The 25,039-nt window shown below is 46.9% G+C and overlaps 7 protein-coding genes across 7 annotated transcripts; 2 read left to right on the top strand and 5 right to left on the bottom strand.

The window, feature by feature from the left end:
• Positions 1-122: 122 nt before the first annotated feature.
• On the bottom strand, positions 123-2,377 carry ATNIH1004_003373 (multicopper oxidase; the record flags this gene model as incomplete). The annotated part of the gene is made up of 8 exons (XM_033568051.1): positions 123-1,039; positions 1,103-1,193; positions 1,259-1,485; positions 1,547-1,564; positions 1,622-1,700; positions 1,756-1,877; positions 1,941-2,058; positions 2,120-2,377. 8 exons carry the CDS (start codon positions 2,375-2,377, stop codon positions 123-125), a joined length of 1,830 nt encoding a protein of 609 aa, XP_033430046.1.
• A 2,417-nt stretch (positions 2,378-4,794) lies between these two features.
• ATNIH1004_003372 (uncharacterized protein) lies at positions 4,795-6,408 on the bottom strand (the record flags this gene model as incomplete). Its single annotated transcript, XM_033568050.1, has 1 exon — positions 4,795-6,408. One exon carries the CDS (start codon positions 6,406-6,408, stop codon positions 4,795-4,797), a length of 1,614 nt encoding a protein of 537 aa, XP_033430045.1.
• A 1,565-nt stretch (positions 6,409-7,973) lies between these two features.
• Positions 7,974-8,297, bottom strand: ATNIH1004_003371 (uncharacterized protein; the record flags this gene model as incomplete). The annotated part of the gene is made up of 2 exons (XM_033568049.1): positions 7,974-8,085; positions 8,134-8,297. 2 exons carry the CDS (start codon positions 8,295-8,297, stop codon positions 7,974-7,976), a joined length of 276 nt encoding a protein of 91 aa, XP_033430044.1.
• A 2,310-nt stretch (positions 8,298-10,607) lies between these two features.
• ATNIH1004_003370 (uncharacterized protein) lies at positions 10,608-11,722 on the bottom strand (the record flags this gene model as incomplete). Its single annotated transcript, XM_033568048.1, has 3 exons — positions 10,608-11,112; positions 11,213-11,530; positions 11,589-11,722. The coding sequence occupies 3 exons, from the start codon at positions 11,720-11,722 to the stop codon at positions 10,608-10,610; spliced, it is 957 nt and encodes a 318-aa protein (XP_033430043.1).
• A 1,009-nt stretch (positions 11,723-12,731) lies between these two features.
• Positions 12,732-13,199, top strand: ATNIH1004_003369 (nuclear transport factor 2 family protein; the record flags this gene model as incomplete). Its single annotated transcript, XM_033568047.1, has 1 exon — positions 12,732-13,199. The coding sequence occupies one exon, from the start codon at positions 12,732-12,734 to the stop codon at positions 13,197-13,199; it is 468 nt and encodes a 155-aa protein (XP_033430042.1).
• Positions 13,200-14,261: 1,062 nt separating this feature from the next.
• ATNIH1004_003368 (uncharacterized protein) lies at positions 14,262-15,461 on the top strand (the record flags this gene model as incomplete). The annotated part of the gene is made up of 4 exons (XM_033568046.1): positions 14,262-14,573; positions 14,672-14,707; positions 14,761-14,875; positions 15,118-15,461. The coding sequence occupies 4 exons, from the start codon at positions 14,262-14,264 to the stop codon at positions 15,459-15,461; spliced, it is 807 nt and encodes a 268-aa protein (XP_033430041.1).
• Positions 15,462-22,998: 7,537 nt separating this feature from the next.
• ATNIH1004_003367 (putative mitochondrial DnaJ chaperone (Mdj1)) lies at positions 22,999-24,779 on the bottom strand (the record flags this gene model as incomplete). Its single annotated transcript, XM_033568045.1, has 3 exons — positions 22,999-23,188; positions 23,246-24,483; positions 24,570-24,779. The coding sequence occupies 3 exons, from the start codon at positions 24,777-24,779 to the stop codon at positions 22,999-23,001; spliced, it is 1,638 nt and encodes a 545-aa protein (XP_033430040.1).
• Between the last annotated feature and the right edge of the window lie 260 nt (positions 24,780-25,039).

The following is a 25,039-nucleotide window of genomic DNA, read 5'->3' as shown; positions in this document are numbered from 1 at the left end:
ATATTGGGTGGCATACCATATCCGCAATTTGCGGAGAGGATATGTGGATATCCATGGATATTGAGGATGTTGCCGCAGTCTAAGCGGGACTATACAATTCAATCCAAGCCCAAAGCATCGCCTCAAATCCCTGAATCGTCCTGCAACGCCCCCTTCGGCACGTTTGTCGTGTTATAATACTCCGTCCAGTCCTGGCACTGCTGCTTCAGGTCTGGCAACGCCCCTGAGAGGTTCACCAATCCGGGAATGCGCTTAGGCTGCTCAATAAACTGCAGGGAGAGCCCGGCGCTCGCGTGCCACGCAATATGGCAGTGCATCAGCCATGCTCCAGGATTGTTAACCTGGAAGGCGATCCACACATACCCCCCGATTGGACAATTAACCACGTCTCTCCGCGCCGGGTTATCCAACTTCGGAACTACGTCCTTGGTAAACTCGCCCGTGCCCTGGGCGAGAATGAGGAAGTCGTGGCCGTGGAGGTGGATGGGGTGCACGGAGCGAGGGATGGTACGCGGCGTGTGCGCCTCGCTAAGGGTGTAGTTATTTTCAATGACAAAATACACCCAGTCGTCTGTTTCGTAGTCCAGGTATATGGGGACTGTATCCGGCTGGAACAAGGGCCGCGGCTCGTCGTCCGCCGTCGCCAGCCGCAAGAGGCTAGGATCGCGCCAGTCGATATACTGCGAACGGTTCACCAGAACCCACTTGTGGATAAGGCTGTTTGGGTCCGAGACATTGGGCCAGTTCTGCAGCCCGATCCGCAGGTAGTCTGCCGGGGTGAATCCGTTTACCTCCTTGCCCACGGTACGTGGGACGATGGGGACTAGGTCGGTGGGCTTGGGATCCTCACAGCCGTAGTCGACGACACGCGCGCTGGGCAGTAATGTAAATGGATCCTGCCGATTATACGCATTATATCGAATAATCCCAACCCTCGAGTCTAACATACTGTCGTCATCACAGTAGGTCCCGTGGATCCAGAAGTTAGAGTTGTGGGTGAACGTTGCATTGGCCTCGATAATAATCTCGTAGCGCTGCGCTGCACGACATGGTTAGACTTTTGCGTGGCGACCTGGGAGGGACCTCTGGGTGGACAGCGTACCAATTCCAACAATCAAAACGTCCGTGACGTACGGCTTGATCGGCACAAAGTCATTCTGAATAACAGTAAAGTTGTGCCCGTCGACCCAGAACTTATACGTCAGCAGACTACCTGTATTAACTAGACCCAGCTTGTACTTTTTCCCCTTTCAAAAACAATCTCATGGCGCTCATGCTTTCCTGTACACCGGGAATCAGTATCCGGATCACAGTCAAACACTCCCTTGCCATTCAAAATGGTTGTCAATGGCAGGGGTGCGTGCTCTGAGGCAATTTCATAGTGGAACAAGCCAAAAGCGTCATGGTGGTACCAGTCGCTTATTAGAAGCGGGCCCAGATCAACGTCGTAATTCATGCTGGAAGGGCCTTTGATATAAATAGGGCCTACATGCATAATAAGCTGTCGTCTCTTGGTCTGGAAATACAAGTTATGCAGGATACCTACCAAGCACACCATTCGCGTCTATATTTTCGTTAGTAGGACCATTGGAAGAAGAATAGACAATATAAAAATACTAACACTGCAAACTATAGTGTGAATGATACCATGCCGTGCCATATTGCATCGCTCGGAACTCAACTACCTGGGTGTCACCCGGCTAGATTGACTTTAGCAATTATTTCTCATCTGCAGCCTCTAATGGATTAGCTTACCTTAGATGGGCACTGGGTGACTCCGGGAACTCCATCAAGCCAGTTTGTTTGAAATTGACGGATTCCATGCCAGTGAATCGATGTGCCATTCAGGTTGGTCAGATTATTATGCACACTAATTCCTGGGTGCCATATCTACATTAACATCAATTCCACAGCAGATATGCGGAGGTTGGTCCACCCACGGATTGTATCACCCCAGTCAGCCTCAATTGTAGGACCAGGAAATTGCCCATTAACCACAGTCATGTTTGTCAAGTATCCGTCGACCGCCATGACGGCGTTGGAGATCGTCAGATTATACTAGAAGGCTGTCTATCAATCCCTTGGTTCCCTGCGTCTTTCTTAGGGAGGTTCTACCTACCTGGACCAGTTTCCCAGTGGGAATTGCGCTTTCGTAGTCAGTGTACAGATCAAACCCATCTTTCCAACAGTCCCGACTCGTTGGTGAATGGATGCAGCCTTCTGTAGGAGCTGTCGAGCCGCTTTTTCCCAGTGTGGCTAGCACTGAGACGCCCAGCGGCCACAGTGCAGCATCGGACGATTGCGCTGTGGTGGCACTGAGAGAGCCCGCAAAGATGGCCAGGGCCTGGGGAAAGCGGCTCAAAATAGATCGTCTCATTGTGATGCAGGAATTTGGTGCTGAACTTTGCTTTTGTTTGCACCGGGGGCTTTGTCTTCCCCCACTGCATTGCTCGATGTCGAGCCTGCGGACGCTTCAATTTATAGTGCTTTGCCATAATTGTTGGTAGTGAAGATGGAATCTATGGAATCTCACCCTTCCCATCTTAATCCCCGGATGGAAAGTGTGGATTTCCTCGGTAACTGGTATGTCCTCCACGACCCGGCTCCTTATACATATTGAAACAGGGGTAGTAGAAAATTCGTCCTTCAGTTTGAATAATGCAGTTGTCGCGCAACCCAACCATGGTTCACACCTGTATGTGCAAAATATATATATTCCGCCACATAAGATGGTTAAAGTTAAAACAATTGTATTTTAAGCAATATAAGTAGTAAAAATTTATAAAAATTGTAAAAAAAGTGGTAAAATATTTTGTATACTACTTGTAAACACGTAGAGCTCAGAGGAAGAACATAGTCAATTTCATTGATTAGTGTGAGGTTGAAGATTGAAGGTGGACGAGGTCAAACGTTCGAAGTATGGACGAATGAAGTAGGGTGACCGCTAAGAACCACTTATGCAATTCCAACCCCGTATGAGCGTGCAACACTACTTATTTAATTTTACATATAATTTTCGGCTTATTATATAATATATTATCATTAGCACCTACAATAAATAATATAAAAAAAATAGTAATAAAAAAATTTTATATATAAAAAATATACTAAATTAATCTATAATTTATATAAAACTATTTAATTATAATATTATAGTATAAATATTTCTTAAAATACACGCTGTAAAATCTTGTAATAATACTATTTTTTTTAAAAAAAATAATTATATAATTAATAATAGTACATTAAACAACTTATATAGTTTTTATTATTTTTAAAAACTGTTGGGTGGTATAATGCAGAAAAATAAAATATTGAAACAGGGGTAGTAGAAAATTCGTGATTCAAGCTTTTGACTAACTATAATATGCCCCACATCTAAGCATTGCCGGTGCAGGAATTAGCAGTAGCTAGGTCCTTGGCCTATCTGCATGGCGCCCTGCCCCTCACAGTCGTTACGGTATAGCAAACAAGATGATCTGGAAAGCTTCAATTTCCTATTTACGAGTACACAATCTAGCTACGCTGATTTCAAGCAATTTTTTTGGCCCATCCTTATGTTGTAGCGGTACTTGTACTAGTTACTATCCGATGTCGGTAGCTACAGCTTTTAATCTACCGCATGCCCCACTCTCGAATTGGGTTGATCAGTGATCAACAGCCGTATATACACCATTGGCGAAGATAGAGCTGTTGACGTTACGATACGGCAGGATTTGGACAAATTATCAGTCGGCATCGTCAAACTCCAGTAGTTGCCGAAAATATCGGATATCGTATCGGCAGCCGGACTGTCTGCTGATATGATAAAGCCAAATTCGTCGATAATAACTATAACTTGTAATACAAGGCATTTGTAACTAACGCAATCCATAAGCGGGCTGTTGCACCTCTTTATTCCTTAAGAAACTACTATGTGCATGACTTAGAATTCTGCCTGCCTAATACATATAAATATAGTAACATGACACCACTCTATATACTAAGTTTACGTCTCTCAAGATTTTTGTTATTAAGATTCCATTTGGCTTCGTTTAACAATTGGCTGACTGGATTACTCTCAAAAGTTTGCTCTTGCCCTGGTTGGAGCCATAGTACTGCAGCAGTAGCATTATTATTATGCCTTTCGCCGACAACCGCATGTAGCAATAGCAAGTGTTTATATAAAATGAATATCACATATATAACTCTCAGTACCAGGAAAACAGGCACTTTCAATTAGTGAACAGCCTAACAGCTCGTGGACCCTACAATGTTAATAGTCTAACTAGACCCTGGATTATACTATGAATTTTGAATTGCATTTGTGTCGGTAGTACCCAGGTCACCTGAGGATTGTTTCCCGGCATATCACAGTATGATGTAGAAGACGTTACTGCTAAGGCAACTCGAGTTGTCCCGTACTTTAATCTTTGTGTTATGTACATATAGGATTTCACAGCAACAAGAGGAGGTATTCTGGCATTCCCAGATTGCCTGCTGTGTCCAATGGTCAGGAGATGGTACACAAAATGAAATGGAAATCAAAGACATACCAATGGTGTATTACATACTTTTATCACACCACCTCATCAAGGTTCATCAAGCGAACGCTGGGAAATGTGAATCAAGATAATAAAATTTATTAAGTGAGTAGTATGGCCGAATGATATACAGGCGAAATAATTTAACTTAATTTGCACCAAGCACTCTCAAGTGTCAGTTTCGGCCAGGTATTATAACCCTGTAACCTCCCTCACGTGTCAAAGAATGAGCGGTGAAAAATAAAAATGAGGAGAGTGGAAGACAAAGGAATTAAGATCGGGGAGGTATTGCTTCTCGGTTCGTTGAAGCACAGGTCCAGCTACTAGCCAAGTTCACATCACCACTCACATATGTGGCCTTCTGGGGGTAGGGGCAGATGGGGCGCTGACGCAAGACCGGTTTGGAGCCATCATCGTCTTCGAATTTTGTACCAACAAGATAGTCTGGGGGGGTTCCGTTTTCAGTCCAGGCAATTAGGGCTAATACAGCGTCATGGTAGCGGTCATTGTAACCGGGAACACCGGCAGGAATATTTTTCATGGCCTTCGCCTGGTAAGCAGCTCCTATATACCAAGGGGCGTAAGCACCGCCGGAGCAGTGTCCCATACCAGGGATATAGAAGAAGCGGTAGAAGTCGTCAATATTATAACCCGCCGCGGTCATGGCCTTGCTTGTTCGGTCCCGGTAAACGCGGCTGGCCTCGGTGGGAATAATTCCATCGGCGTATCCGTGGTAGTGGATGAGCTTGCCTCCTTTCTGGGCGAAGGCGCTGATGTCGTACTGGTCGGCCTGTGCATTACCGGGGTCAATGTAGTCCGAGAGATCAACAATACTCTCGTTTAACTTAGACCAGTCGTAGCTAGTGGCATTGAGGAGGAAATAAAGGATCCAGTCTGAGCCTAGGGGAGTCGGTTTATCGGCCACATTAAGAATCGGCGTAAGGTCAGCTCCTAGTGAGTATGCGGGAAAGATCAATTCGTCATTGTGAACCCAGTCTCTGACAACTGTTTTAGCGAGCTTTAATTGATCGTCGTTGAAGCACATGCTAGCGTTGCTTCCAGCAGCAGAGCAACTTAGTGCGTTAATGTTAAAGTTGCAAGCCTTAGGGTCCAAAATAATATTGTCGATAATGCCATCTTGGGGATCACATTGAACCATGGCTTCTTTGGCCAGAGCAGCTATTTGCTGGGCTGTGATATGGTAAGACGCATTGGCTGGCAGATTATTGTTACTTAGCCACGCGTTGTACGGCGAAAGATGATTCATCCACCAAGCGGGAGCACCGACCAAGGCGCCATCAAAGTCATCCGGGAACTCTTGAATTTCCTTCAGGCCCTGACGACCGCCTGTAGAGCAAGCAGCATAGTAGGAGTAGGAGATTGGATGATTGTAGTATTGGTGAACAATATCCTTGGCGATTAATACGGTGGAATGGAGGGCACGCCAGCCCCAGTTAATAATACCTTCCGGGTTGTTCAACGCCCAACGACCACCATCGTGACCAGATCGATGACCGGTATCAGTCGAGACTGTCGCAAATCCATACTGTGACAGCTGGCCAATGACAGGCCAATTTGTGAAGCCACCATAACCTCCATTGCCGGTGGTCATGAAGCGGTTATTCCACTTGTATGGCAGATAGAGTGCCACATGGAAGTAGGATGAATTTTCTGTTGGAACTTTGAATCCTACTGCGCAACCTTCTGGAAGGTATGTCGCGTTGCCAGCCGCCCATTCATCGCCGAAAGTACCATTCTCCGCGATATAAGTGGCGTAGTTCAGAGTAGCATTACTGGGGATCAGGCCGGAAAAGACGTCGGTGCGACATTCATAAGCTTTGGTTCCAATTGTCAAGGCGGCAATGGTGAGGAAGGTAGTTTTCATTTTCACAGATGCAGAAATTAAAGGGACAATAGAAATAGAGACGCCGTTGGCCCTTGGCTATGAGAAGAGGGGTGGAGAGAGGATTGACCTTAAGAGACAGGGAAGAAGAGAAAAACGAAAGATAAAAAAATAGAGATATTTATAGCTGTATGGTAATGGTGATAGGGCGTAGGTTATTCGGTCTACTTCACCGGAGTCTTACCGAAAATATTCCATGGAGATCGGGCTGGAATTGAATGGAGACAAATTTAATGGCTCGGGTGACCTATGGTGCTATAGATGGCTTCTGGACTGGGACGAGAATGAGCAAGAGAAATCGCCTGGTTTGCGTAATGCAATGTAAATCTCCATTGATCTACATAATGCCATCCAACTAATTTCTCAATAATACAGTTCCGGTCAAACTCAAAAATCTGACTTAATTAAGTACTAGAAAGACTGCTGGATAATTTCGTGTTCAGGTGGTGGATCTACAATGAAACACTGATAGATTCAGAAAATCGAAGTACAATTCCTGTGTCCTGTTAGCCAATATCAAGAGCTACTTCTACCTATCGAATGGACGCTGTCCACCCGAACTTCGTTCTGCAGTCACGAATCTCAGGGTTGACGCTAGCGTGAGATAGAGTTTAGAAAGATGCTTGGTATTTTCTATCTGCCAGCTAGAGAGTATTTCAATTTAACATCTACGTAACAACCATACGAATCCCGGGATCCTTGGCGGGACCCACTACAAGAATTTGTTTCATCCTTATTGTATATCTGTTACAATACGGCCCCGTTGGCACTGGAAACAAATTGACAGATGTCCGAGCGGGCTCTGAAACATTAGACGGTTTGCACAAGAGACACCACCAGAGATCCATCATAATCCCAAATGACTCTGAGGTAATCGACTCTTAGTCGATTGGAATGTACACAAGTTGCGCTGTGTCCGAGCCGGCGGGCTTGGCATTCGGCAACTAGCCCAACCGGGGATGGATCTAAGAGTTGTTTAATGTAAGCTCTAAGTGTTTGCTGCTATCCAGCCGAGGCAACTCGGCATTTGGTACTGGCTCAACCTGCCGGTATTTAGGGGCAGCGGACGGCGCCATCAATAGACCAAGTCTCAAGACCGGATCAATCAATGCAAATCGCAGTGAAGCGCAGTCCATCCCTGCGTATGACTTGCGTGCTTCGACAGGAGTGTGATAAACTTCAATATCATTTGATGATACGCTGTTTTCAAAAGCAGCCCTTCTGTACATGTGAATGGTTAGTTGCGAAATTTGCATACTGTATCAGACTCAGTTGGTTGGGATACTGTGATTCCTGACGGTTCCACAGATAACATCTACTTCCTAATTAGGCTAATAGTCGTGTGGCTGATTTATAGCTCCCTGCACGTCCCCACCCCTCTGTTGTGGAATACAGGGGAAGTAGTGCGCAGGGAGCTATTCTATCAGCTACAGGCCAACTAGCCTAACTAGGAGGTAGATGTCATTCAGTGGAAACACCTGGAATCGCAGTATCTCAACCAACTGAGCCTACTAAGCGGTTCCCTATATTCTCACTGAGGTGTTCGACTATCTAAAGGATTCAGGGGTTGGATCGGTCGTCAGATACTCCGCACCGCCAAGTTGGGCGGAGTAATACCATGTATGAAGCAGTCCGCCATCCTCATCCAAAGGGCCGTTGCTGGTTCCCGTTAGTATCGGACAAAGTGCACACCAACTCCTTACTCACTTTGGCGATACGGAAACAAGAAAAGGGAGACAAGTTACATTTGTGGACAGGGCGTCTTTGCAGCTGAGTCCCGGATAATTCACAAACATATGGGTGCCAGCAGGCTGTTGGCCCAGTGCTGAATGCATTAGCAAGGCTGCTACGGCAGTCCATAGCCCTCGCATCTTGAGTATAATTCAGAACACAAACATCCAAGTGAACAAAGCAGTAAATGGCAGATCGAACTATTTAGCAAAAGTAAAACGACGGACAGACCCAAGGGAAGACAGGGAGCCGACAAGGCCCGGCAGGAATGAAAGCGGGAGATGGGTGTAAAATGAACTCTCCTGCGAGGTCCACTCCATGGCTCCGTTCATGCTGCATGGTAACAGACCCTGACAGAATTGTTCCTAAGATGGCCAGAGATTTGATCTTCTCAAAGTAGTGAAATATTCTGCTACTCGGTGATCGCTGGTACAATACTTGTCATACAACTTGCTATTGCTGCAGGGATGGCACTTTCGAGCTAGATTTGGGTGGTTTCTTCCACAGCGCATGCAGATCAAACTTTCCATCAAATAACATCTTTGGTTAGTTTTTAGAAGCACCTCCACAGACTGCAGCTCTCCATGTATTTGGCATAGAACTTTTTCAATTTCATTTGCTAAATCGCCTGTTGTTCGTGAGATAGCCTGCTCCAAACATGTAAAGGCGATCCTTACTTCGAACACCACTAGGCAAAACCCCAGCACGTTAATCACCTCCCACTTTGCAAAGACATCAGGAGAAAGTTGGGTCTGGGCTGTCGCAGATATTCTGGCGAATTGCTCTGTAGAACGAAAAGGTGTGCAGCAAGAAGGAGAAAGCCATGCTCGTCTATAGTCGCAATGGATGGAAAATCGTAAAACTAGGTAGTAATCCAGGGTCGGAGGGCCTTGACACAATCATACTTATCACAATTAATAGCAAGGACGACGAGTCCTTCCGCATCGATTAAATCGTCCTACTCTGGCTCCCGATAATGTAGAATTCCTACTATCTTTCTCATCACATCCGGGTCATCTCCACAAAGGGATATTGTAGGATAGCTAGATTTTGCTATCCGTACCCTCATATAATCAGAACCAAATAACTTTGGAGACATTGGCGAGGCCAACTAAGAATCTTGGATGACACAAGAAACCGTCATGCATTCTGACTATCAACGAGTAGAGTGACATTCCCATCTGGATCGAGGCGTTCAAGGCCAGAGTCTTCGTCTGCTAGTTGTGTTTGACTAAAATCCTTGTCTGACACGTTGTTTGTGCATTTAAAAGCAGCAGAGATTATTAAGAGATGGTACGTCCTCGTGAAATATGAGGCGGGGTAATGAAGTACCACTTCAATATACGTGGTCTATATTATTTTATCAATATAATGTGCTATTTGTTTGCTATTGTTACTGCCTTATGAGCTTAACAACTGTCTCCTAAATAGTCTAGAGTCCATTAAATCCACGTGCACCTGGCCAGTCTCGCGTAATAGAATTAATTACCATTGCCATATGCCCACATGCTGCAGCAAAGTGTAATGGCGTTTTACCACAGCCTCATGTTCGCGTCCTGCAGCAAGTAATATCTCGTGTAAAAATGTGAACGAACTTTTATTGGCCATAGGATCCATTGCCCTGAGGAAGTGGACCATCATGGTATATTGCGCTCCGCAGCTCTATATTGCCTTAGTTGGAAAATATTTTTAATGGAAGGTATTCGCCTTACTATGTGGTCTCTACTGGAAAGTTGACCGCGTGCGTCAATTAGACACCGCAGAGCCGGTTTGCTCCTCGCTATGTAGCTATCATTGTTAGAATTGAGCCGTGTATTATAACATTAACGTCAGCATCATGCTTGACCAGACGTAAAGCCGCCATCTCCTTCCCCCTCGACAGCGTAGAATAGTCTTGGACGACTACAAGCGAACTATTTTAAATGTTGTAATTACACCCCACTCGTCTTGGCCCTTACAAATCCCCCAGCTTCCCCCTCCCAATTTACCCTCCGGTCTTGAACAGTCATCATTATTGAAAGCAGGGATTGGGGGCATTATTACAAGGTGTTAAATCTGCAGAAATTTGTGCAGTCCATAAATAACTCTGCCTGAACTCAGTGATGCAGGCCCGTAATTGACAATACCTTCTTGTTCTATTCTAAGGATCTAAAGCAGGTTAGCTCGATGCTGGTATAAACTGAAACAATCTTTTCTGTGAATATCTCCACCACGATTCTACAGGTTTGCTGTCTGTCTACGTATACCCGTTTTTGCCTGAGTAGGCCTGATATATGAAGATCCTACTACACACCCACCCATCCACCGCCTAACTTAAGATAAAAAAAAGACTAGAAATCGAGACCAGAACATATCTTATCTACCCATTCATCGAACTTCGATCAGCCGTTGATGACCGTCCAAGCAGCATCAATGCAGATCTTGCACTGGCCTCCAACTACGCCACCGAGCTACGAGACGGAAGCGGGAAAATCGGAGCGAGAGGAGGAGGGGAGGGAGTTATCGGTGGGTACTGCTATTATTATTGCTGCCGCTGCAGCAGCAGCAGCTGTTGTTGTAGTGTGTGCTGCTCCTCCCAGATCTCCATCTCCTCCTCCATTATTATTTCCTCGTCGCTCCACTTTCCCCCGGGATTTGCTCCCGCCGAGGACAGTTGAGGTGGTCGTATGCTTCTCAAATTGCGCTGTGTAGGCCCCTACTGTCTGCTGGAGACAGTCCAGGAAATAGGTGATTAGGTGGAAGAGGAGGACCAAACGCAGTTCGACGGAGGAAGGGCGCGAAAACCATGCGTTGTCGTTGCTATTGTTGGTGTTTGGTTCGCGGTTGGATGAGATTGGTGAGTGGGTGAGGGCGTCTCGGTGAAGAGCAGTGAGGAGGGAGTCGTATATCAGGAAGAGAAGGCTGTAGCAGGCTATGACGAAGTGGTAGATTGCGGTTTCATCTGCTGCTGCGGGTCTATTGTGTTGGGTAGTCTGTGGTTGTAGTGGTTGGAGATGTGGTCCAGAGGAGATGGGAGATGATTTCTAAAGATGGTAGGAGGAGGTGAAGGTTTCACCGAAGTTGTGGGTTGTTGATGTCGGGGTTGCGGTGGACGGGGAGGGGAGTGTTGGGGAGGTTGAAGAGCATTAAGACGGCTTCGAAGGCGGCGTTGGTGATTAGGGCATGCTCGGAAACCGAGGCGGCCGCTCGTGGTGAACTGTCTAGGGCTCGGGTGGTTCGGTAAACGGCGTGAAGACGTGCGGCAAGTCTGATAGGCGTCCAACGCATTGTTCGAGGTCCTCGAGGAGAGACGATCGACGCTGGGAGCCATCCTGAGGCGGACAGACCAGTGAATGAGGCCAGGTCTTCAGCAGAGAACGGAGGTGGAATGCTCCTGTCTCAGGACGAAGATGAGAGAGATGCAGCTGTGGTTGTAGTTGAAGCACCAGCACCAGCGCAGTAGCAGAAGCTCAGGCCGCCGCACAGGACCGACCCTTGGGTAAGGCAGTGCAGTAGACGCATTAGACCTTCTGGCGTAGACACGGTGCAGCTTGAATGCTCCCCACTCGTACTTAGTCCGGGACATCGCAGCTTGTGTGCGTAGCAACGATCGCAGGACAAGCGTTTGGGGAGTGCAGCGGCTGGTTGCATCTTAGCTAACAGCGACAATGCTGGATGCCATCGTTACCGGCTAAGATAGTTATTACTTAAATTGGTATTCCCAACCCGGGAGGTAATTTTTCAACAACTCGAGGGTCACATCTGTCTACCACGATTTCGATCTTTCGCTCCTCCCGGTGTTGCCACAGGCCTGTCTCGGCCCGACGGGGCCTCGAGATGGTAACAGTTGCTGCCTGCACACAGTCCGTGCAGATCGTTGATTGAGGGGACCGAGTTCAGTTGAAACACGCCCGAGAAACGACGATCGAAGGATTTGGTTGTTCTCTTCTTCTCAGTTCCTCTCAGTACTATCAGATGCGGGGTTCACTTGGGGATCACTCGGGGATCACTCGAGGCTGGTCAGGTTCTTGTGAGAATGTCAATTCGAGAGACCATCGACGGCCAAACATTAGCCTCACTCGGTTCAAGGGGAGAGAGTGTCAGCGACCATCTCATATTTCTCGCTTAAGCGGGCCGGGGATCGGCATCGAAAACGGGCCGTGGTGGAACCGCCATAGCCAAGCAATGCCACATCCACTAGCCAAGCGTAGACAAGCAATATCCATGCCTCTTGGCAGGGCTTACCTCGTTCCTTGAGGGTTTTATACTCTCTACTCCTTCACAGGTCTGGATAGGATGCGGGATTTCCGATTGAAAAGCGTAACTGGGGGAAATGATTGGCACTGTCGCCCCCGTTCCCCGGAGATAGTCACGGATTTACACCCTGAACCGATGATGCTCGCTCCTTCTCGGTCTCCGATATCATTCTCTCATGACCTTCTCAGGATGTCCGTCAGTGGTCCATTCGGGAACTTGGTATATAACCCTCTCCCTGCAGTCGAGTACAGCCCCCCCTTGAAAGCTTACTTCTATCCATCGAAATCAATCCAAATCAACCCATTTCATATCAAGCCAGTTCCAAGCAGAAAGACAAAATGGCCTTCCAAGCCAGCCTACCCGCCCTTCCCCTCCGCGAAGCCATCGTGGACGCCGTCAACCGGGCCGTCCTCTCCTTCGACGCCAACGATCTCTCCCTCTTTGAATCCGCCTTCTTCGAAGACGCCATCTTTGACTTCAACGGCACTGTCATGACGGGCCGCACCGCCATCCGCGAAGGTTGCTACGACAACGTCTCCAAGCTCGACACCACCCACTTCCTGAGCAACGTGCGCATCAACCTGCCCTCCGAGAGCAGCCCGACGGCAACGGTGACTGCCTCGGCGCTGGCCCAGCACTTCCGGACGGGTCAAGGGAACCAGCCCGATACCACCCGGTTGACCAGTGGAAGTCTGTACTTTGTTGATGTCTCGCAGGATGATGCCAGTGGGTTATGGAAGATTAAGAAGTGGACGATGAAACTAGTGTGGACCGAGGGGGATTGGGGAGTCATGACTGGGAACTGAGATTTTTCCCCCTTGTTTCTGAATTGAGGGTGAGAGAGAATTCTGGAAAGAGGTCGGTCGCAACAGCCTAGTCCCCAGCTAAGCAATTAACGTCGATGGTGTCATGTCATAATATCGATATTATTAATGTCCTAACCGAATATCACGATCATAGAACCATGACGCATCCGAGAGTGGGGAGCTGGGTGGGGGGTGTGGATTTGGTGAGGCGCGGGACCGTTTCGGGGGCGAAGTTGGTCTACGCTATAGCTTAAGAAGGGGGGAAAATAAGGTTGTCGAGGGAAGGGGAGGTGGGGGAGATGCAGACTGATAGTTGACTTTTGCGTCTTTATCTCTGGAATGATGACAGATGAATGCTAGACTTTCAATTCAATGCTAAGTGTTCTAGATGTTTTTTTACAATGAAAAATATTTCTAAGGGCTGTTCTTTTTCGGTTACTTCAACGAGCGTTGTGGAAAATCTTGTCTGCCTTCAGATTGAAGATGGAGACAGGCTATGGTCGATGTCTGATGTTCCCTGGGGCCTGCACCGTACCCTATTTGCTAGGCTGTGAATACAATCGAGATTACTCTAACTCTCGAAGTCCCTCATGGATAACGAATTATAGAAACGGGAGCGAACCCCCACCCCGCAGACGCGGATCTGAAGAGTCCAACTCGGTGATTTCTATTCCAATTTCATTTCGGTCACATATTAAATGAAATCTTTTATTCAACAATTTTCGGTTCGGCGGTTTAGCTGCAGATGCATGCTGCAGCGAGACCAGTTAGGGTTACCGGGCCGCAGCATCGCATGGGAGTGGGGTTACTAGGGAAGGAAGATACCAAAATACACCGATGTCCTGTAACAACCGTGTGCGGACAGGAAGTTGTAGTTTCCCTTTATTCGATACAAGATAGCAACAAAGATTGAAGAATTGAATTCGGTCAGACTGATCCCCGAGAAAACCCGCAACCGACGTCCTGTCAACATATATCTTTTACCTCTCCCCCCAGCCACAGTTCATCCTTTCCCCCCTTCCCTCCTGCCCGCCCGCCCCCGCGCGCAATTAGTTCAACACCATGACAGTCACCAAGATTGAGATCCCCAACATCGATATGCGGGACTACTACGAGCGCACCTCCCCGACCAGTAAAGAGGAGGTGGTGGCCCACGTTCGCACCACCTGTCTGGAACACGGGTTCTTTCAGATCGAGGGACACGGGGTGTCGCTGGACATCCAGCGGTATATGCTCGCAGCCTGCAAGACGTTCTTCGACTTGCCGATCGATGAGAAGACGGAGCTGTCACTATACAAGAATACATGGCGACGCGGATATGAGGGACCCGGAGAGCAGGAGCCGTTTCATGCAGTTTTGCTGGATCAGAAAGAGGTTTGTTGCGGTTTCTTTCTTTAAGACCTTTTCATGGTATTTCCCTTGAATGAATGGACCCCTAATGAGCAACCCTGACTTTACTGACCGGACGAAAGGCATTTTTCATGGGAAGAGATTTCCCCAGGGACCAGGTTGGTTTCTGAAGGGACCCAATATCTGGCCTGAACATGTTCCCACAAGTCAGTTCCGTAGACCCGTCGAAGAGTATTTCGACGCGCTGCTGAAGCTGGGTCATCGGGAGAAGGTGGACCTCATTGTGGGCATGGCCAATCCGCCGAGTGTTCTCGATTTCTTCACCAGTAATGCGGCGATATAAGTTGAGGAAACCATACCCAACGCAACCCTCCCTTCCCTCTCCCATTCATTTCCGGGATAAACTATAGGGCCCTGCCCCACACCACCCTTCTCAATCCTCAATGATTGATTCTCGGAGTCCAGGTTCCTCAAACTCCTCCGCTACCCAGAACATAAATTTGCCGACCAGCCCATGCTCGGCTCCGGCGCGCACACCGACTACGGCGGCCTGACCATCTTCCTGTAGGAGCCCGTCAAGCACGGGCTGGAGGTCTACCACGCGGCCACGGAGCAATGGATCCCCGTCCCGCCGTCGAGGACCGGTTCGTCATCAACCTGGGCGACATGGTGCAGCGCTGGACAGACGGCGAGTACCAGAGCAACCTGCACCGGGTCATCATCAAGGCCGGAACCGAGCGCTTCTCGGTCCCAGCGTTCTGGTACGGGGATCTCGAGGCCACGAACCCGTTGAATCCGAGCGATACGAGTGGTGAGAACGTGCAGGAGTTTATTCGGAAGAAGTTCTATCAGGATTATTCGTTGCCGTTGGAGAGTAGGGGGACTGCTGCTGTTGTTGGTGTCGCGAATTGAGGGGACAGTGTTTCTGGGAGATCCTGGTAGTGGTTGATAATATGCGTTAGTTGAGTTGGTATTTCAAGGTATAGGACTTTGTGATTGTTCTTGTATTGGGTGCGTGTGGGACGTATATGTATTGTTGACTTGGAAAGTGGAAGTGACCCCTTTCGCAACTGAGAAAGTGGTCGTTGATGACTGAGCGTTCATGATAATGATCAAGTGGCAAGGGTCTTATCTTATGAACACAGGTAAAAAAGTTCATTTTTTAGATGAGGTACTTGAACCCCGTAGGTGTATTTGAATCCTATATCTCTACTGTCGTTACGAGTGTCCTAGGTGGCAGATTTGACGCGGCAATTCTTTTCACATTGGCGTGTAATTCTGATAGAAGGCAATCTACTTCCCTTCTAATTGAACATGGCGCTGAGATATCATGCTAAGTTATTGATTTGGCTCTCCGTCCCAGAGAAGACACTGGTTTCATATGTGTCACCTCGGATTACAGAAGTACCTTGAGAAAGCAATAACTTAACGTATGACAGGTAGGTGTGAGCCACCTGTGCCATATTTTGTCTTGTGTAGGATCGTTGAGCGGGAAACACCGTGTGGAAAAAACTGCTACGTATAATAAATTCAGGCCCAAATCTACTCATCTACCGCTCTGTTTATTGATACTTATAATAAATCAAACTCTCAAGTGTAACGCCGTCTGCCTGACATGTATCAACCATGTATTGGTATATCATGTGATGTTACCAGGTCCAATGATGCTGGTCGCTGGAGTAAGGAGATACCACGGAGCCCGTAAAATGCACACACCCATATATGGGAATAGGAGGCGAAGTTTAGAGCTTCCCTTGATGCGAGTTGAAACAAATCTCGTTGTCTTAATCCGTTATTAATTTGTCCTTAGAGTGAGTTAGCGATGGCCTTCAGAAATTTTAATTTTCTTACCTATTGATGCTTCGGACATTTTCCTTTGATTTCCTGAGACCCGCCAGATATCACCTTATAGTTTGGACACATCTTTCTCTCAATACCTAGCGGCTTCGTTTTACAGGTTGAGCCTATTATAAACTGGGTCCTCGCACAACCAGAGACTCTGCATCCTGAATATTTGGAGGCCGTTCGGAAATCTGTGCACATTCCTTTTCACTTTGTAACTTGATCAGAATGTCCTTGTGCTCGCTGTCAAAATCAACATACTAACTTTCAAGGAAGAATATGATCCCCCAGAGTCGATATATTTGTCGATTGAGTGACTGCCAAGGATTAGGCCTGAGCACCACTGGAAAATATGCTTGTTCTGGGAGAGGATTCTGGATGCGAGAAGGAAGGTATGTATACTGTAAGGTTACCTACCCCTCTTTGCGAACAAAATGTATAAGTTAGTTAACTGGCTTAGCCCACCACCGAGTCTAGCGAGCCACCACAAAAGAAATAAGAATTGTAGACCAAATTGATCATTAGATATCCTAATATTGGGGAATTGTCAGCCTTCTGTTTGGTCACGCCCCTCGCTCTCGGCTTACCCCACCTGCAAGGAAGAGCGAATGGGATAACGTTTTAAGGCCTTTAAAAATAGCCTGTTTAAATAAAAACTAAATTTACCTGTGCTAAGAACTTTGCGCTGGATCCTGCGGGGATCAGTTGCCTGACATTTTGCCCAGGCTGTGCCTCCCTCAACAAGTGGATTGCACGAGTGTCATAGCAGGCTGCAGAGTGTGAAAAAGGTGGCTGTATATCATCATCATTATCAAAGCCGCAGTGCAGTAATCTCATTAAGGCCATAATGGGTCAAAATACCCTAGTAGCTAGTGTTAGTGGCTATATTAGCTCACTGCCTGATTAACTGGAGTAGGCTGTGCATGAGTATCTTGACAGATATAAGAATAGAGACGCCATCATGAACCGTGCTGTACAGATAACCTGGCTCCTGCTTACAGATCCACCTTATACAATAATTATCTTTTTAATTATCTTGTCCCGACTTTTGTCTTACTGAATTTTTGAGAAAACAGGATGGCAGAAGTGTTCGGGATTGTTGCAGGTGCTTTTGGTACTTGTTCCTTGGCACTTGAATTACTGGAAGTCACAAAATCCGCACAGCGTTATTGGAGACGTGTGCATGATCTCCCATCTATTTCAACTGAGATTGCGAATGGCTTAGAGAGTGTCGAACAACTATTAACGGTAATCAGAACTCTGGCTATCCAAGAGCCTGGGATCACAATTTATTTGCTTGCCTGGAACGCTGCAAACATCCGTTAAAAAGGGTTAAAGACATTACGCAAGATATTGAAGCAAGCAAATCCACCGGGAAGTTGCGGAACATTAAGGGGGCATTAAGGAGCCTTGCCTTTGACGAGAAGCTCTCAGTTGCAAGAGCGTCTCTAAGGGAGACAATAAATGATCTGTCTCTCGCCCTGCTTGTTTTACAACTGTAAGTGCCTTGGTCTACTTTCTGAACTTGACTAACTGTCAGTAATAGTCGAGCTACTTGTCAGCACTCTTCCATTCTTTCTAGTATAGAAAGAACCCTCGCCGTATTAGGATCAGAATATGCAGTAAACAAGAATGACGCGTCTTTCAAGTGCAGAGACGATGAAGACTCGTTACAGAATTCAAGTATGTTCTATTAATCATAACAATCTACTGATATCGTTCGTCTTTTCTACTTTGTTTGCAACTACATTTGTTATCTAGATACTAATTAAGGCATTTATCTTAACTACGTCGACAGAGTTTCGAGATGTCATCCAAGGAAAAAGAGGTCTTGATGATTTTTGCTATTCTCCATATGAGACTGAAGCCTTGGGGTCACAAAGCGCTCAATATTATTTGAACCAAAGCGACCTCCATGGATCTGATTATTCCTCGCGTAAACAAGCAGCCCATAAAGTCTTTTATATAAGGAGTCAACACTTCTGTCTGCTCCCGGGAACGCTGTCTGTCTCAAGTCTGAGAAAGGAAAGTACGACTAATAATACTAACAAAAGACAACAAAGCTCATATACTGAGGTGAAAATCAGATTTTCTTCGTCATATTTCTGCAAAGGGTTTATGGCCAGACTCTATGCAAAGACAGTTGGAGGATTTAGCTTTCTGCAAAGCTTGGAAACTATACGTATAGTACCAAGATATGAAGGAATATTTTACGATGTTTGCTGTGGGTATACCACAAAAGTGAAGAAAAGACTTCAAGACAGAGAAGATTTGCCAAACAGTACGGACAAATATGGACATTCTCTGATCGCTATGGTGAGACTATCTAGCCCTATTTGTCATCGAGGTGGAGGCTAACATGACTATCTTTTAGGCAGCTGGTAATAGCCATCTAGAACTGGTACATCACTTACTTGATCTTGGCGCGAACAGCCAAATTGTTGACGATAATGGAAGGTAACTTTCCTAAGACTACAATTGCCTTTTAGTCATGACGTTAAACATTCTAAGAACAGAAATCCTCTACACTACGCGTGCTACCTTCGAGGAGGTCCTCTATCTCAGAAAGATTGGGAAATTTTCAATTTGTTGGTTAGGAAAGGCCAGATTGATCCCTGGACACCTGACTTTACTGGCCAAAATTTCTGGCATATTTTTTGCCAGGTTTGTCAATCAAGCATTGACTTCCCTTGGAAATCGATTGCACAAGAGTTCTTGCTAGTTTTAGATGATCAAGATTGCTTTGGCCGCACTGCCCTCTTTCATTTGTGCTCAAATCCCAAAGCCAACCTTGATATTTTCCAATGGCACTTGAACAGTGAGGCGAGCCTGTCCATTTCTGCGAATGGACGTTCCCCAAGGTTGAATGGACTTACCTGTCTTCACGCTGCGATAGCATGTCTGCAACCCCGACGTCAAAAGTACAGGTTCAGCAACTTTGATATCGATTGGACGGAAATTCAACCTCAAACGCAGAGTTCCTACTGGAAGGATAAGAGTCCAATTTACAATGAAAAGGATCGCGCCAATCAAAAGATGCGAATCGAATTATTAGTTCAGCATGGTGCTGACTTATTCGCGGTTTCAGAGTCATATGGCACACCGACTGATCTTGCACGTTTCACTGGAAATTTTGATCTTTGGATTGATTCTTTGACAAACTGTGGTCTGAATCCCAAACAGGTCTTAGTGACAGACAGGAAGATCAAGCGCAGCAAGCTTTTTTCTGTGACAAAAGACCTGGCGCACGCGCAGAAACTTAAAAGGAAGGAAATTCAACAACAATTTAATGATATCGAGTTTTTTTTGACGATTTCCAACTATCAGAAGAAACACGGAAAATTAACCACAGAGCATATAGACCTCTATCAATCATTCCATCGCTTCTGAAGATAGGATCTTACGAAGAGATACACTGTTTATTCCGAAATTCCCTCTTTAAGGCAATTCATGTTGAGAACGAGCATCAGGACCTTGGTGCGCAACTCACATTTGACGTGGAAGTTTTTGGCGGAGCTTACCATGCTAATTTCTTTTTTTGGTCATGTCCACTACGAGAGCTCAATACATATCCTGGACTACAAAAATATGCACGGATACCTCAGAACCCTAGCTGCCGTTGCAAATGGAGACTCTGATTTTGTTGAGCGGCTTGGGTGGAAGTCCAACCACGAATGCTTGGGTTTTGTCAAAGCAATGGCGGTATTTTATTTGGACAAGGCGTATCGGTTTCCTCCCTTGGGTTATGACTGGAGATATGACGATGAAATGAGTGAAGTGATAGCAAATATACCTGGGTCATGGCCTGCAGATTCGTCAGAAGAAGTATGAGATAAGCTTGGACCTTTTCTATCAAATCTCCCATTATTTATTGCAGTCATTAGGCATTAAGGGAGAAAAAACTGTCTTATTTAGAAGTGAAACCGTAGCGGCGTAGAAACATTTGGAAACTTGGCATAAGTTGTTGAGGTCTCTACTTTCCATATGCTAGTGGACAAAAACAGGCTCTTGCGTGCCAGTTTCGACATACCTCAAGCATGATGTGGAATATCTCTGGCAAAAATCCGAAGGCATACTGCTGTTGACAATGAGTGCTATGTCAGAAGGCAATGGAAAGAGAATAAGTGCTACCGCCTATGATACGGCGTTGGCCATAAAATAGCCAAACCCCGCGACACAACACTTTGTTTTCTCCCTGATACTCGCCAAGTAGATGCAATAATTAGGCCACGCATTTTTTCACCCTAATTCCATATATGTGTAGGCATTGGAGCCCTGCATGAAGCCTAGGCCCTGCACCAAGGGCAATAAAGCACCAACACTTCAGGCTTCAAAGGTGTGATGATACTTTCGTTCAAATAGATGATATAATCTATGAGCGGCAATCTGACGAAACGCCTAGCAGGGAGAGGAAAGGAAGAATCCTAGATAGAAGCTACGCAGAGGATATCTCTGGTTGTGGGACAAATTGTGCGCCAAACAGTGCCTCGAGCCATCCACTACTATGTAGACCCTGACAAAGGCATCAGTTCGTAAATATTTCACACCGCAGCCTATCAAATTAAATGAGTTTAATTGGCTCATTATTTCCGTTTTAAGACATTTGGAGATTCTAGTTGCATAATATGGGAATGAGGATGGATTTTAGCAAGCACATGTGTTGGTCCTCAGCGGTCCAAACCGAGGACCACCAAATGGTAGGGAGCTGAGGGGTGTACCGCAGTGGCGGCCCAGTTGCTCTGGCGATTGATATAGCAGGCCAATAAAGTCTTATTACTTGATTCTAGGCAGGGTCACTGCGGCGTTAAGATATTTTTTTTTCCCTCAGGACAGTTGCTGGAAATGTTTCATAACCAATCGAAAACCCGCCTCACTAAAAGCAGCAATCTAATAAAACTTCAAGCATAGAGAGGAAAGGAAAAGTATCCTGAACAGCTACACAGAGGAAATCCCCGCGTTGTGGGACAAACAGTGAATAAGACCTTAACAGTGAATATGTAGCTACCTAAGACAGACTACTATGTAGACTCTAACAGAACTGTTGGGTTACATGGTCTTTATAATTAGTGGGGCAGCCTTATTTCACAGACCCTATACGCATGTCCTATGATTGCATCGGGTATAAGACGGCTGTACTAGAAGATATATCTTCTGATTAGACACCTAATATGATACAATATCTCTCATATGGTTTCTATACTTAAGTGAACCCTCGTTTCAAACTCCGAGCTTCCAACAAATAGGCGATTATGGGTGCTTAATACCCCGAAATCTTCCCCCTTGCACTTTAACAAGAACATCAAACGCTTCCCCAAGGAAATGCCCCTCAAATGCGATATTTGCAATAAAAAGTTGAGGTATAAGCCGGGTGTAATAAAGCAAAGAGTGCATGAAATCATCCCACGTTAGCCGGTGTCTGCTCTTGGTCAAATCTAGTTAAATCTATTTTTCAACGCGACTCCGGCCCTAACATCCTTAAACCCAAGATTTCTTCTCGTCATGCACGTTTCATAGTCAGGACGGGGCCCTCAAAGTCGATTCAGTTGGTACTTAGTGTCCTCATTTCCTTCTTCGTGGTATTACCTTGTTCAGCCTCATTTATCCCTTGCACTATTTTCTTCCTTTTCTTCTTTGACAGTTGTTTTCTGTTACGGAAACACTATAATCCGCCCGACTTGGCGGTGCGGAAGTATCTGACGATCCATTCTACTCTTCAGTCCTTTAGTTAGTTGAGCACCCTAGATCTAGAAGTCGAGCACCTAGATAGGAATGCAAGAGACTCAGTTGGTCAAGATACTGTGATTCCTCGTGTTTCCACCGAAGGACATCTACTTCCTAATTAGGCTAGCTGGCCTGTAGCTGGTAGAATAGCTCCCTGCGCATCACTTTCCCTGAATTCCACAATATTTTCCATTCTTGTTATTTTAGCACACCTCTCCTATGGGGCTTACTTCCCCTTCTGCTCTCTGGACAGATATCTTTGTTATCTTTTTTACTTGCAGTGGCCTTCTGACCACAAACAGGCGTCGTTTTACCTCCTTACATACATTCTGAAGCGCACCTTGATTGTAACACTCCTGGTCATCCGCCATCTTGGGTACATTTTGTCCCGTATAGGACCGTCGAGCGGGATACACGTGTAGAAAAACTGCTACTTAAATAAATTCAGGCTCGTATCTACTCAACTACCGGTCGATTTAATGATATTTTTTGGAACCTGGGCGACTCGGCTCGCCGCTGGGAGTTACGGGCGGAAATGCGGCCGTAAACAACCTCAGAAGTAGTCATTTTTGGCGTCACGTTCACAGGTCCTCACGTTCTCTTTGTAAAATACTTCCTAGGCAAGCCCCTAGGTACAATATTAAAGCGACGGCGTCTAGAAGAGTAAAGTCGCAGTGGCTCTATAAAATCAAATCCGTATAGGTACATACATACAAGTAGAACCCCTGTCTCTATTGACACAGTACCAGAAGTGGAGAATATGAATGTATACAGGCAGGAACATTCCAAAACATGCAAAAATTGTACAGAGACCCCAATTGTCGCCGGCGCTATGATATCTCCAAAAATTCTCCACGAAGAAATAAACACAAAGTTGTAAATCACTTCAGCTCGAGCCTGACTTCTTGTCGTCTTTCTTGCTGGAGTCGCCAGAATCGTTCTTCTTGCTCGCCTCGTCCGTTGAACTCGAGGATTCCGAGGCCTTCTTGTGGCTCATGAGCTTGTGCCAGGCGGACTTGAGGAAGCCTTCTCCCTTGGATGAGTCTCCGGACGGGGATGATGGGGGTTCAGAAGGGCTGGGGGTTGGTTAGCATCTTCAGCCAGGAATCCAGAACCGGTTCGTGCTCTCTCACCTCTGCTTCCCAACGTCCATAATGCGCTTGGCGGTCTTGTCGCCCATCTCATCCGCGAGAACTTCCAGAATGGTTCGCTGGTTGCTCGTCAAGTATTTCGGCATGGCCACCTTGAATTCGACCTTCAGGTCCCCAGTAGGAGTAAAACCCCGGGCTCGGCCACTGAGCTTCTTCATTCCCATCCCAGACAGGGTGATTCGGTCGCCAGTGCCCGTACCGGTTGCAACCTTGACCTTGACTTCGCCGTCCAATGTTGGCACGGTCGCTTCACCACCAAGGAGAGCAGTGGTGAGAGGGATCGAAGCGGTGTAAAGAATATCGGAGCCGGAGCGACTGAATCGATGGTCGGGGGAAACCCGGATCGAGACGTATAGATCACCGCGTTGTGTCCGAGTGCCCGGGGCAGCAGACACCCCAGCGGGCGGTGCATCGCCTTCGCCAGCCACCCGCAAGCGCATCCCATCTTCTACACCACCGGGTATATCCACCTGGATCGTCTTCCGGTCTCTCACCACGCCGTTGCCGTTGCAAGAACCGCACTCGGACCCACGAGGAACCATCACACCTACACCGCCACAAGCGTCGCAAGTGGCTGCCACCTGAAAGCCTCCCTGCATGAAATGCACTCGGGTACCAGAACCGTTGCACTGGCGACACTGGGTGCGTTTGGCGCCTTTTTTCAGCCCATCACCTTTGCAGGTACCACATTGAGTGAGTGGGTTAATGACAATGTCTTTCGAAGTGCCCTTTGCAGCGTCCATAAAGGAAATGCTGGTTTGGACCTCGACGTCCTCTCCTACCAGGATTTCCTGGAACGGGCCCCGTCGGCCTCGACCAGCACGACGGGCACCGCCTGCAAAAGCACCGAAAAGATCCTCAAAGTTGATATCGGCTGCAAATCCCCCAGGAAACCCGCCTCCAAAGCCACCGAAACCTCCGGCGCCAGCAAACGGATTACCGCCGGCTGCGTTTGGATCAAAGCCGCCGTTCTGGTCAAAAGCTGCGGAACCGAATCGATCGTAGTTTTCTCGCTTTTTGGCATCGGAAAGTAACTCGTACGCTGACTGCGCCTCGGCAAATTTTTCCTTGGCCTCTGCGTCTTTGTTGGTGTCCGGGTGATATTTCTTCGCCAATCCATAGTAAGCCTTCTTGATATCCGATGCAGATGCGCCTTTGTCAACGCCTAAAACCTTGTATGGATCGGGAATCGCCGCCAGAGGACTAGTCGTATGGAAGATCTGGAGACGGAATGAGTGGTAAATCAGCCATCATCCGAAAAGAAAAAAAAAGTTAAAAAAAAGATATCCGGAGAAGGGTTACCCACTCTTGACGAGAGAAACACAGGTTTCTTGTTGCTAACACCATCTCGCGGGCGCTTTTCAATTGAGCATATTGTCGAAGCATAGTAACACCTGGCCTGGGTGGAAGATCGAACGCTGGTCGTCGGGCCCTGGCCAGAGTATCGTCGCGAAGTCCGGAGTAAACGAGCGGGGATAGCCGCGGCCTTGGGCATTGCGGCAGAAGTAGCGTTCATTGTGAAAGACAGACAGGCATTAAACCGGCAAAAGACAGTTGAACAAAGAGACGGGAAAGATCAATGATACTGATTTGCTGAGATACAGCCTGTTCCACGACTTTGCCGCCTCCTGATGGAGAGAGAAAAGCTTGGAATCTTCGAGTCTGCCGGCTCGAAGAAGTTTACCGACCGGAGAAACAAAGCGCCGAGACGGCGATGATGAAAGCTGCTTCGGTAATCAGTCTCTCGACCTCATTTTCCACTTCTACTTATTGCGT

The sequence above is a fragment of the Aspergillus tanneri genome (assembly GCF_003426965.1).
Source record: "Aspergillus tanneri strain NIH1004 chromosome Unknown AapTan_1_pilon_pilon_pilon, whole genome shotgun sequence".
Classification (NCBI taxonomy): domain Eukaryota; kingdom Fungi; phylum Ascomycota; class Eurotiomycetes; order Eurotiales; family Aspergillaceae; genus Aspergillus; species Aspergillus tanneri.
This window is presented reverse-complemented; position numbering and strand designations above follow the sequence as displayed.